This window comes from Ambystoma mexicanum, chromosome 9, assembly GCF_040938575.1.
Source record: "Ambystoma mexicanum isolate Mex_15411 chromosome 9, UKY_AmexF1_1, whole genome shotgun sequence".
Lineage (NCBI taxonomy): Eukaryota > Metazoa > Chordata > Amphibia > Caudata > Ambystomatidae > Ambystoma > Ambystoma mexicanum.
Window position 1 is genome coordinate 1,062,974,274 of NC_090931.1, and position 13,255 is coordinate 1,062,987,528.

Genomic DNA, 13,255 nt, shown 5'->3' on the forward strand with positions numbered 1-13,255 from the left:
ACCTGTGAGGACCCACCCAGCCTAAACGCGTGTGATAATTCCCACGCACCCCTGTAATACACGTACCCAGCAAAATGGCGTGTGATAATTCCCACACACCCCTGTAATTCACGTACCCTGCCAAATCGCGTGTGATAATTCCCGCGTACCCCTGTATTACACGTGCCCTGGCTAATCGCATGTAAGACTTCACGCGTACCCCTGTAATACACGTTCCCTGGACAATCGCGTGTTGAACTTCACGCGTACCCCTGTAATACACGTTCCCTGGACTATCGCGTGTTGAACTTCCCGCGTACCCCTGTAATACACGTACCCTGGCTAATCGCATGTAAAACTTCCCGCGTACTCCTGGTATGAAGGTTGCCCGCTTTGCTTTCCTTGTTTGGCAGCCCTGTAAACTGGTCCAGGGTTAGCGCAGCCCTTTGCGATGATTTAGCGATGTTGATGGCTTTTCCTTGCGCGAGGGCGTTCTTGGGGGCGTTACTGGCGCTGCTGCAGGGTCGCTGCGATTCTCTGCGCCACGGCTGGTTTGGGAGCATGGAATCCATGAATACGCTGTGCGCGGAAATCGGTTTTAGCGCACGTGCCTGGCGCACACAATCGCACGCGGACACTCTGCGCCAGCCGCTTGCGACACTTTTCTGCGAAATTCTATGAATTACCCTCTGAGTATCTTAATGCATAGCTGTAATTGGTTCAAGAATAGATTTTGGACATTCCTTCGATCTCTGTTTGTTCCACAATTTTTGACGAACAATCTGGTCAAAAGCTTATATCAGATCGATAAATGCCATGAAGCATTTCGCTTTTTTAGCTTTTGTTAGCTGTGGTTCCAACACCTCTAACAAATCCCCTTTGGAGTCGGTTGTTAACCCCAGTTGTCACGCACCATGAGCGAAAATTATCTAGAATAATCGCACCGTATAATTTGCCTATGACCTCAAGGAGTGTGATGGAGCGTTAGTTTGTTGGGTCGTCCCTGTCGAAAATGGGGACAATGATCGCTTTTCTCCAGGAAGATGGTATTTGGTCTGTAGTAGAAATGCGTATTAACAGGGTGTATATGAAGGCCGCCCGCTGTGTCGGGTGTTCTTTTAACAAAAGATTTGTTAGAACATCTGGTCCTGGTGCTGGGAAGTTATTTAACCACGTGATTTGATTATAAATATCATTTTAGTTTGTTGGTATAACCCACGGCTCCAGACCTTCATTCGTTCCACTTAGTTTGATGATTGGATGAGGTGTCATGTATAGGTTTTCATACTGCTGCATCCAACTGACTTCGCCAATGGTGTTTAATTGTTATTCCGTCTGGTGCACTCTGACTGGTTTTATTAATGCCCAGAAGTTCTTAGTTGTCTTACTTACCAGGGTCTTGAGCATGGCTTCCAAGTCAGCTTGATAAATTACACTCCTTGTGGAACGTAGCCAATTTCTGAAGTTTATATTTACCTAGTGACTGTTTTCAAAATCACCTGCTAATTTCGTTTTTTGGCCACTCGTTCCAATTTCTGTATCTTTTTCCTCCGATTTACAAGCTCTTGATTATAAGAATGACGATGATGACTAGATGGTTGACGGCTATTAGTTCCTTTAAGGCGATATGGTTCTAATAGTGGGGTGTAGTCCACCATCGATCTATTCTCTTGAAGATCTGTTGCCAATTTTATGATGTTTGTATGCGTTAGCTTAAGTCTAACTTGTCCGGCAACATGTCTAACAAAATAATCCTGGCATCATAGCCCTGGCGGGAAGCTAGGGCTGTCAGGCCCCGAAATGTTAAAAATAAAAGGTATTCCTCCTCTAACCACTGCGGTACATTTTGGCTCCTAGAGTAGCAACGTTTGGAAAACCATTTGGAGTTGTTCTTGAAATACAGTTGCACATCAGATGAACATTGTCATATCCTGGACTACAGGCCTATATATCAGTATGGATTTAGGCATGCCTGCATGCATGTGGGCACATTGATAAAATATTCAGAAACCCTCACCAATGCATAGGAAATCCCCATCCCCTAGCAGGTTACGTTTGGAGGGTTTGACCATGTACCAACAAAACAAACATTGTCAAAGCCCACTTTGGCTTTTGTGTTGACATGGAATTGACATGTGTCAGGTTCTTTCAGAATGACCCTACCTGGCCAAAAGTTGCTGACACATGTGTAGTGTAGGTACCTGGGCAGTGCCTGACAATTGCCTAATACTGTAACAACAGCCAAACGGATGCCTTTGCCAATGCTTGCGTTTTGTATCTACACCCACAGCTACAAATTACAACTTACTTATCGGAATGTACTTTTTACAGAAATCGAGTATCAAAAACGCATGGTTTGTACACACGCACAACAGGCTGTCCTTCATAGAACAATGGTCATGACTTTTTTCAAACTATAGAAGAAAATATCCACTCCCAGCCCTAATCGTTTTTAAAGAATAAAACGGTTTCTAATCCAAAATAGAGGGTTAATTCTAAAAGCGTGTGAACTAGTTACGAAAAATAGCTGGAAGAAGAAAGCACTTTCTGTACTGGACTAAAATGAAACTGTAAACATTCTACCACCAATTCCTCTATTCGCAGAAAGCGGAATGCAGCTACCGCGGGCAATGCTCTGGTGACGCAAAGGGACAAGAGAGGGTCTCCTCCCTCAACAGTCTATTCTCCTCCTACCCGACAGGGGCGGGCGGCGCTGCTTCCCGTCCCATCCGGGAGAGGGGAACGCCTCTCAGCCTCAAGTGGACCTAAACAGTTCTCGGTTGGGCCCAGGAGGGGGAAATTGTTAAATCATGAAATCCGATTTCCGACTGGTCCACACGTTCTATGCTTTCTTGATTGTGGATTCGATATGCGCGGGATGTGGGGACGGAGGTAAGCGATACGCGATTCCACAGCTAAGGGACTAAGCCCAACAGCAGCCTGTATTTAACCGCCCTCCTTCAGGGCAAGAACTGTGTTGTCAGAGATTGCATTCTTGTCCTGTGCCTGCTCTAAAACAGTGGAACGCGCTTAGTTTCAGTTTTTCAATTTCAGAGATTCGCAAAAATTTTATTTGGAATAAAAACCACAAGCTTCCAGCAAAATCTTTATTCCCAAGGCTTCCAGCAAAATCTATACTTGCAGTTTCCAAGCTTGAGCACAACATGTACCCTTTAAAGTTTTGTGATTGTGCAATGTGCAAATAGCCAATACAGGCAGTGGTAGCAGGGTGACCTGAATCTAGCTTAACTCCTTGTTTGCACACGCGCAACATCGTTATCGTGACTTTCGTGAGCCACTAAAAGCATGGTTGTTTGCTGACCCATACATAGGATTCTGTATCACCCCATTAAAGTGAGTAATGAAAAAACGGCGATGAAAAGGGAAATTAGGCGATTTAATAGGAATCGTGGTTATGGGAGTTTAATTGCTATCGAGAAAATAAAACACCACTATCGAAACTGGGTCAGAAATGGCAAATTATTCAGCATGACAGTGAGACAATGTTGCGCTAAATTGTTATTGTTATTGTTATTTTGCATTTATATAGCGCCTTATATACCATTGGTATGGTCTGAAGGCGCTGGTAGGTTGAACGCCCTTGGGAACCGAAGTTCGGGTCAGTAGAGAGGGTGAAGAGAGTCAAAAGGTGCGTGTGCGCACAAGGTATGTGTGCAGCTGGTGCGGAGTTAATGTGGTAGCTGCTTCTTAGCGGTAGGTGTGGTGGTTGAGAGGTCAGGAGAATGTGTTCGCTCTGGCAGAATTTATCCAGCTCGAGTGTGGCTGCGTTAGGCCTGAGGAGAAACGCCTGGCTGGGGGTGTTAAACCAGCGGTGGTTACTTAGAGTGATGGGGAGTGAGCGGGAGATGTTGATATGAGAACAGTTATACCGAATGGTGTCATAGTATCCCTGTGTTCTATTTGAGTGGTGGTGTAAAGAGGAGAGTAGGCGTGGGGTGTGGTATGATATATGTTCTTTCAAATGTTCCCGCATACCAATGCATATTATGTACGTCACGCAATTTATGCGATCAGGTACACACTCGCGCATTCATAGTTCGTCTTGCGTGCTCTAGTCTATCCCTCATTTTCAGTATGCTTCATGCATGCTCTCATGTATTCCATATGCATGCACTCCCGTCCTCCCCGCGAATGCACTCCAGTCTGCCTATGCGCTCATCCGGTCTGCAAGCTCATCCGGTCTGCTCTACACAGGCATCGGCTCCACGCAGGCATCCGCTCCACACAGCTATCCGCTCCACACAGCTATCCGCTCCACACAGCTATCCGCTCCACACAGCTATCCGCTCCACACCACATGTTCTCGTCCGCTCTACATACATTCGTCCGCTACATACAGTCGTCCGCTCCATACACTCGTTCGCATCCACACCCGTCCACACCCTCGTTCAATCCGCATGCTCATCGGATCCACACACTCATCTGGTCTATCCACTTATCGGCACAACATACTACTCGTCTGCTTGATATATTACTCGACCGCTCTACGTATTTGTTGGTTTCTTACATTCGTCCGCTCCCCTCATTCATCCGTTCTATGAATTCATCCTTGCCCCTGCCATGAGGATCTGCATAAAACCTGCCATCATGAACAACAGTTGCTACAACTCTGATCTAGCATCTCTTAAACACAATTGCAGAGCTGCTGAACAGAAGTGGCAGACCTTGGGCTCATCCTTTGACAAACTGGACTGCCGTCTGCTCCAAAGTCAGTATCGTGTCTCTATCAGCTCCATGAAGCGGGCCCAGATCCAAGCCTGCATCTCTGAAGTCACTAACAACACGGCCAAACTTTTCAAAATCTGCAAGGAACTCGCCAATTCACTTGCAGTTTCCACCTCTCTCTTTCCTTCCCAGGCTCTCTGCACTGCCTGGCCTCCCACTTCACATCTAAAACTCAGGACATCCTGTCCTCACTCTCCTCCACCCCCATGTCCTCTCCCACGCCTGCTCCCCTGGCCCCCTTAGCCCTCAACCTTCCACCCACCTCTCTCGCTTTCCTCCTGCCCATAGCACCGGATAGGGTCTCTAACGTGGTCTGCTCTATGAAGGCCTCCTCCAAACAGGTGCTCCCCTGCTCCTCCAGAACCATTAAGGACAACATCTCCTCTCTTGCCCCGGGTCTTGCTGACTTCTGTAACCACTCCTTTGTCTCTGGCTCTTTCCCTCTATCCCTCAAGTACTCCCTTGGGCACCCTCTCTTAAAAAAGTCATCTGCTGACCCCCTCCTGCCCGGCTAATTATCACCTTATCTCCACTACCCCCTTCCTTGTTGGTTGCCTTCATGACCAACATTCTGGATTCCGGGCATCTAGAGGCAAGGAAACTGCTCTCCTGGACACCTGTGACACTATTCTCACAAATCTTGACTCCACCTCTCCTGCTGTTCTCATTCTCCTCAATCTCTCCTCTGCCTTTGACATGGTCAAACATTCCATCCAACAACTCTTTGACACCCTCAGCATCACTGACGGGGCACTGGATTGGCCAGACTCTTTCAACACTAACTGCCCCTCCAAGCTGCAGCTGGGCCCTTTCTCCACAACTACCCTCTATATCTGTGGCATCCCCCAGGGCTCTATCCTATGGCCATGGCTCCTCAATATCTATTTCGCCCCTCTTGCTCACCCGATCTCCTCCTCCTCTCCCAATTTACAATACTATGCAGACGACACACAGCTTTCCTTCAAACTTCCCTCTGCCTCCCCCCTCTTCCTCCTCTCTCATCCCTGACTGCCTATCAGTCATTCAGGCATGGTGTGCAGCGAATGATCTCTGTCTCAATGCCAGTAAAACGGAGATCCTCCTCATCGGGACACCTGTGCCCTCTTTTCCTCCTACCCTCTGGCCACCCTCTTTTGGCCCCTACCCTCACCATCTTGTGAGGCCAAAAACCTTGGGGTCATCTTCGACTCCATTCTCTCCTTCTCCCCTCACATCATGCACCTTACCAAAAAGTCTCACTTCCAGCTCCACCTCCTCAGAGGCATTCTTCCTTTTCTCACCTTCCACCAGAAGCTCAATGTCACCAGAGCTGTGGTCCTCTACAGGCTGGACAATTGCAACAACCTATTTCTCAATCTCCCTCTCTCCTCCCTTCGCGGATGGGTAACCCCCACTACGCTGGCAAGAAGGGGAAGCAAATAAAATAAAGTAAATAAAGTGCACTTTATATTTTTGTATGTTTATTCCTGTGTGTATTTATAACTATTAATACCTTTTATAAATGAAATTTGATTAAAATAATAAAAATGAATTAATCTTTTTACAATAGGTTTTTTTGTGGCCTGTATGGGGTGATCAGCGGATTTGAGTTGCTGTCTTCATGTTCTTGTTGGAACCATGTTTTCTTAAGTGAACGTAGTTTCATATCCGCTGGCTTGACCCTGTTCAATATAGTGAGACAATGTTGAACATAATTAAAAAAAGTATGTTTCTGGCAAGTGGTAAATAATTTAGGCACAAATCAGGCATTTGTGCAGACTAATAGTATTTCTGAAGAGGAATGGGCGCAATTCTTTAGAGGTAAGTTTGGTCCCTGTAATGCTAGTCTAGCTTTGACTGATTAGGAGCGATAATGGAATAATCATTAAATGCTTGCAACAACTAGCATGGATGCGTAAATACGCTTCCATTTTTGTAGCGTCAGCAGATGTCATGGCAGCCTTTGATATGGTGGACCGGGGTAGGTTATGGGCCAAATTGGCTGAGTGGGGTTTGCCTGCCGACCTCCTTTCAATATTGATTAGACTTCATGAGATGTCTAATGTACAGATCAAATTAGATCTGGAGGGAAGCTTGTCAAAACCGATTGAGACACTGGTGGGTGTGTCCTTGCCCCCTGCCTCTTTAATTTGTACATGGATGACCTGGAGGCAGAGTTGGACAGAGCTTTGTTCGTAGCTCTTAAATTGGGTCAGTAGCGTGTTAGTTGGATATCTAACACTGAAGAATGTATGTTATTCGATTGCACTAGCATAGGTTTACAGCGGATGCTTGCTACTGTTGCATGGTGACCCCTCCTGGGAGCATGGTAGCTCCCAGGATGTTGTAATGGGTCACGTGGCAGTAGCCACGAGACCAACATAATAAAAGAAGCAAGCCGCTTCCGGCTCGTCAGTCACTTCATCTTGAGGCTCCGGTGTCGTTCTTTGCCAGCACCGTGCTGGTGCTGCACCATGTTAGCTGGGCCCAAGGACGGGGCCCAGCTCGAGGATGGTGCCCCTGCCGGGCAATGCTGTCCGGGCGGTGCCCCTGCAGGCAACGCCGTCCCTGTGTGTCTCCCCTGCCATGTGAGCATGGCTAGGGTGGCAAACTCGGCCTGGGTGCCCCCAGAGCCGGGGCCGCTCTGCGCCGGGTGCCCCGCCCATGATTCCGCGGCATTATCGCCGCACTAGTGTGTCCCGTCGGGTGACCCCGACATGAGTACGGGGGCTGGACGGTGGTCCGGAGCGGCCCCCCCAACAATGGCGACGAGGAACGGGCCTGCGAGCCCAAAAGAAGTAGAGGTGTGGCGGGCCCGACTCCAACTGGGCCAGCAAAAGGAGAACAATGGTGGCGAGCTGCATGCCCGTCTCCTGAGGGAGACGGAAGATATCTGTGGCCGTGCGCAACAATGTGAGGTGACCCCAGGAGGAGGAGGAGCGTCTGCTTTCCCCCCGTGGGGAGGAGGATGTGCGGCGGTGGCCGCGTGGGCTGTCCATCTGGGGGGAGGACTGTCCCAATGAGGGGAGAGGCGCCGCAGGCCGCGGGGGCTGCTGCATAGCTGAGGCAGCCCGAGCGGCGCTGGCCGCAGCACGGAAGGAAAGTTGGGGCCGCCTAACGGCTGCAGCGGCCCCTCCTGGTGAGGGTGGATCTGTGTTTGTTTCCCCGAGGTAGGGGAGCAGGCTGGCGGCTGCGCCGCGGCACATAGGCGCTGCCCCTCCGCCACCATGAAGGCGGCCTCTGCCACCACAAAAACGGAATGGTGAGATATGAGCGGAGTCGGCCGCGTGGGGATGGGCGTCTGCCCCCACCAACCACCATGAGGGTGAAAGCTGGCCCCCATGGGGAGCGGTGCCAGCTTTGGGGACTTCGGCCCCGCCGAAATGAGGAGAACGTGGGTCGTGGCCCGCAATAAAGACCTGCCCCCATCAGGGCCCGCAAGGACTGTCCAGCGCTCGCTCAGGGGAGCAGACAGAGGAGATGCTCGGCGGCCCTTGCCCCAACCGCAACAAAGAGGTGAGCTGCCTGCTCCTCCCCCAGCATCTCCGCCGGCACCGATGGCCCTCCACCACAGTGCTGCTGCCCCTATCGGGCCGCATGAAGGAAGCAAGGAAGGTGGGCCCAAATCCAACTGGGCCCGCGGGAAAAAAAAATTGAGAGGGGACACACTGGCGTCCACGCTGCTGCGAGGAGACGCTGCCCCTCTCCCACCCACAAGCTGCTGAAATGAGGAGCGGCGAGGTGTGCCGCAAAGAGCAAGATGAATGTGGCGGGCCCAACTACAACAGGGCCCGCAAGGACAAAGAGGAGGAAGGTGTTGGCGGCTGCGCCAAAATGAGGAGGTGAGCTGCTGGTCCCCACACGCAAGCCGTGCAGTGTGAGTTGCCCCCTTCGGTCGCGGGCCCAACTCCAACTGGGCCCGCAGAGAAAAAAAAAGGGAAAGTCGAATTTTCAGAAGATGTGGACAGAAAGGAGAGAACATACCACTCAACGGTCCGTGCTATAAGGCTGCAGGGACTCAGCCCCTGGGATAAAGAGGGAGGGATGGCAGGCTTGCCCGTGCTGTGTGCTCCTCCCCGCCTGGCAGCTCAGGCACCCTGCCACTGTGTTCCGGCCATCTGCCCGATGAAGGAGAAGTAGCGCAACAAAGGGCCTGCCGCCAGGGTGCCATGATGCCATTACACGCGCCCCGAGACCATGGACTTGGCCGATGTGGCCCCTGGGCCTACCCAGGAGCGGCTTTGCCAGTCTCTCTCAGCGTGATGGTGGTGTGGCCGCCCGAAGGAACACTCGGGAGGGATCAACCTGGCATCACGCATCTTCAAGGTGGTGGAAGAGGGACACTGTCATCGATGCCCCCAGGAAGACTCCTTGTTCAAGATGACCCGGCCGGGGGAAATGTAATGTGATGCCAGGAGTTTGTGTTAGTGTTTTATGATAATACAACCAATCACCCAGGTTAATAAAGGGTGTATTAGTAGAGTGGTTCTAGGAGCATTAGTGTGTATTGTTGCAAGATCGTTTTGTTGTTATTAAAAAATGGAGTGGTGTTGCATGGTGACCCCTCATGGGAGCATAGTAGCTCCCAGGATGTTGTAATGGGTCACGTGGCAGCAGCCACGTGACCAACATAATAAAAGAAGCGAGCCGCTTCCGGCTCGTCAGTCACTCCATCTTGAGGCACCGGTGTCGTTCTTTGCCAGCACAATGCTGGTGCTGCACCGTGTTAGCTGGGCCCAAGGACAGGGCCCAGCTCGAGGACGGTGCCCCTGCCGGGCAACTGTGTCCGACGGTGCCCCTGCCGGGCAACGCCATCCCTGTGTGTCTCCCCTGCCACGTGAGCATGGCTAGGGTGGCGACCCCGGCCTGGGTGCCCCCAGATCCGGGGCTGCTGTGCGCCGGGTGCCCCCAGCCACGTGTGGTGCTCCGGTGACCCGGAGCAGGTGGGGTGACCCCCACCCATGATTCCGCGGCATGATCACCGCACTAGTGTGTCCCATCGGGTGACCCCGCCATGAGTACGGGGGCTGCCCGGTGGTCCGGAGCAGCCCCCCCCAACAGCTACCTGCTCTAGTTTTGCGCAAAATAATGGACTAATAATAAATCCTCCGAAAACTTAAGTATTGCAGTTTACTATAACAAAGAAACTATCACATTTCTCATGGGCAGTAAACAATTAACTTATCAAAGGTGGATACTGTAATATACTTGGGGTTCCCTATTATAAGCAAACCGATAAAATACAGACACTGGAATTTTCAGAGGAATAGAGCTGTGGCATTGGCTGGTCAATTTAGGAAAATTAATAATAAACTAGCTGTTCCCGGCGTACCATATGCCGTTCTACCATATCTTGAAGGTCAATATTGGTCGGTAATTCATAGGGTCACTTCTGATCCCTTCTTAAATATCGGACATTACCACCAATTGCTTCCAGGAAGGAGACATAGCTGCCTGTGACTTATTAATGGTCATTGAAAAGGCTACATTTATAGGAAACTTTCTTCTTTTGAATTTGAAAGGCATATTTGTATCAGCTGGAATGAGAGTTATGCGCGATGTAAGAACAGTATCTAAGTTTAATCCATGGATTACACAGGCCTCTATGATGTGTCTTTGAAGACATTCAATTGTCAACCTTGTTCCATTGCAGAGTCCCTGTGATGGCATAAGATTGCGTAGTAGCATAATTACAGCACCTACTTTGTTTTAGCTCATGAGGAAGCATTTGTTCTACAGCGTTTCGCTCTTTAGAGACTGAAACGGTGAGCCGGTATTAACTGTTAATTGATACCGGACCAGACGTGCCCTGTGTGAAGATAAGTGGGGTTGGAAAGAAGTAACTTGAAATCATTACGAAGGTTTGCTATAGTGGAAGGTGAAGTTGACCACGTAGCACCATGCTCATTCTGTTTGTTCAAATTATAGCTGTTGAAGTGGAAGAGCACACAGAGGTGCACTTTGCCATTTGGACAACAAAGGGCAAGCTAACAATGACAAATTGCATCAGCTGAGCACGTAAACGTACCTAAGTAAAATATATATATATATATATATATATATATATATTACATGGCCACGGTAGTGGCCATGTAGTTATGGTTAAGTTGGTGTTTCCATAGGAAGAGCACTTTTTGGGCGGCTTGTAACTTCGCTCCCCCTGGACGAATCCTCGCCAAACTTTGCAAAAGAAGTATATGGCCCACTCTGAATTGTTTTGCAAAGTTTGGTGAGGATTCGCCCAGGGGGGGGGAAAGTTATAGGGGTCCCAAAATTTCTTTTTTTCCCATAGACTGAATGAAAAAAAAATTTGCTCGCGCCTACAGCCCAAACTGCTGGACGGATTTTCACCAAATTTGGACTAGGAGCAGCGGCTTGGTCCCAAAAGCGTGATTTTGCAAATTTGGTGAAAATCCGTCCAGTATTTTTTTTTAAAATGACCAAAAAGTAGGTAAAAAAATATTAGTGCTATCTGTGTTCGGTCCGCGGACACACTTCCCTGTTCGCTCCGCGGACAGTGTCCTGATTGGCCGAGGGGCTTACGTCATGTCCGCGGACATATGGCGTGTTCGCGGATTGGACGGTGTTAAGCGTGAAGCGCATCAGATTTTCGGTAGCGCCCGCCATCTTGGATTCGCGGACGTCCGCGGACTGTGCGGTGAAAGTTTGTTCGAAATGTGTATTTAGTTGAGTGTGTTGTTGTGTGGGAGTGTTTGGGGAGGATGGGAGGGTTTGAGATAGGTTAAATGTTGTGCTTTTTTATGTGGTGGATGTTCTTTTTGTGTTCGATTTGTCTGCGGACATTACGGGTGTTCTGAAATGATCTAAATAAACTGAATGGTTGGTGTTCTGAGGACTTAAAATGTGTCCGTTTTGTTGGCAAGTAAGCTGAAACTGTTCCAAGAACACTCGCAGTGTCCTGAAATGTTCGCAAATAAACAAAAGGGGGGTGTTCTGAGGACGCTGTCCGTATTGTTCGTTGTCAAGTTGAAAGTGTTCTAAGAACTCTCGCGGTGTCCTGAAATGTTCGTAGGGGGTGTCCTGTAGGGGGTGTCCTGAAGACGCTGTCCGTTTTGTTCTCTGGCAAGTTGAAAGTGTTCTAAGAACTCTCATAGTGTCCTGAAATGTTCATAAGGGGTGTCCTCAAGACGTTGTCCGTATTGTTCTGTGGCAAGGTGAGTGTGTTCTAAGAACTCTCGTGGTGTCCTGAAATATTCGTAAGGGGTGTCCTGAAGACGTTGTCCGTATTGTTCTGTGGCAAGGTGAATGTGTTCTAAGAACTCTCGCGGTGTCCTGAAATGTTCGCAGATAAACAAAACGGGGGGGGTGTTCTAAGAACTCACGTGGTGTCCTCAAATGTTCATAGGGGGTGTCCTGAAGATGCTGTCCGTATTGTTCTGTGGCAAGCTGAATGTGTTCTAAGAACTCTCGCGGTGTTCTGAAATGTTCGCAAATAAACAAAATGGGGTATGTTCTAAGAACTCACGTGGTGTCCTGAAATGTTCGTTTATTCTATGGCAAGTTGAAAGTGTTCTAAGAACTCTCGTGGTGTCCTGAAATATTCGTAAGGGGTGTCCTGAAGACGTTGTCCGTATTGTTCTGTGGCAAGGTGAATGTGTTCTAAGAACTCTTGCGGTGTCCTGAAATGTTCGCAGATAAACAAAATGGGGGGGTGTTCTAAGAACTCACGTGGTGTCCTCAAATGTTCATAGGGGGTGTCCTGAAGATGCTGTCCGTATTGTTCTGTGGCAAGCTGAATGTGTTCTAAGAACTCTCGCGGTGTCCTGAAATGTTCGCAGATAAACAAAATGGGGGTGTGTTCTAAGAACTCTCGCGGTGTCCTGAAATGTTCGCAAATAAACAAAATGGGGGTGTTCTGAGGACGCTGTCCGTATTGTTCGTTGTCAAGTTGAAAGTGTTCTAAGAACTCTCGCGGTGTCCTGAAATTAATGTTCATAGGGGGTGTCCTGAAGATGCTGTCCGTATTGTTCTGTGGCAAGCTGAATGTGTTCTAAGAACTCTCGCGGTGTCCTGAAATGTTCGCAAATAAACAAAATGGGGTATGTTCTAAGAACTCACGTGGTGTCCTGAAATGTTCGTTTATTCTATGGCAAGCTGAAAGTGTTCTAAGAACTCTTGCGGTGTCCTGAAATGTTCGCAAATAAACAAAATTGGGGTCTTCTGAGGACGCTGTCCGTATTGTTCGTTGTCAAATTGAAAGTGTTCTAAGAACTCTTGCGGTGTTCTGAAATGTTCGTAGGGGGTGTCCTGAAGACGCTGTCCGTATTGTTCGCTGGTAAATTGAAAGTGTTCTAAGAACACTGGTAATGTCCGCGGACATTAAAAGTTTCCTTCGGCCATAGTTGAAATGTTTGAGTGTATGGGACAACATTCCCATACACTCAAATTTGGTCATGCACCCAACGCTCTATGCCCTGGCCACAACCACCGCAGCATATCACAGTTATAGTTTCTTATAACTTTGGGTTAAAAACAAATTGTTGAGTGTATGGGTGTGATATGCTGCGGTGGTTGTGGCCAGGGCATAGAG

At 49.0% G+C, this 13,255-nt stretch overlaps 1 protein-coding gene across 1 annotated transcript in view; it reads left to right on the forward strand.

Moving 5' to 3' along the window:
* The first annotated feature begins 2,660 nt into the window (after window positions 1-2,660).
* CD302 (CD302 molecule) overlaps window positions 2,661-13,255 on the forward strand; it is a 231,649-nt gene continuing 221,054 nt past the window's right edge. Inside the window, exon 1 of the mRNA XM_069616353.1 lies at window positions 2,661-2,871. Within this exon, the coding sequence (XP_069472454.1) occupies window positions 2,790-2,871 (82 nt within the window). The 5' untranslated portion in view covers window positions 2,661-2,789. The remainder of the gene's footprint in view (window positions 2,872-13,255) is intronic.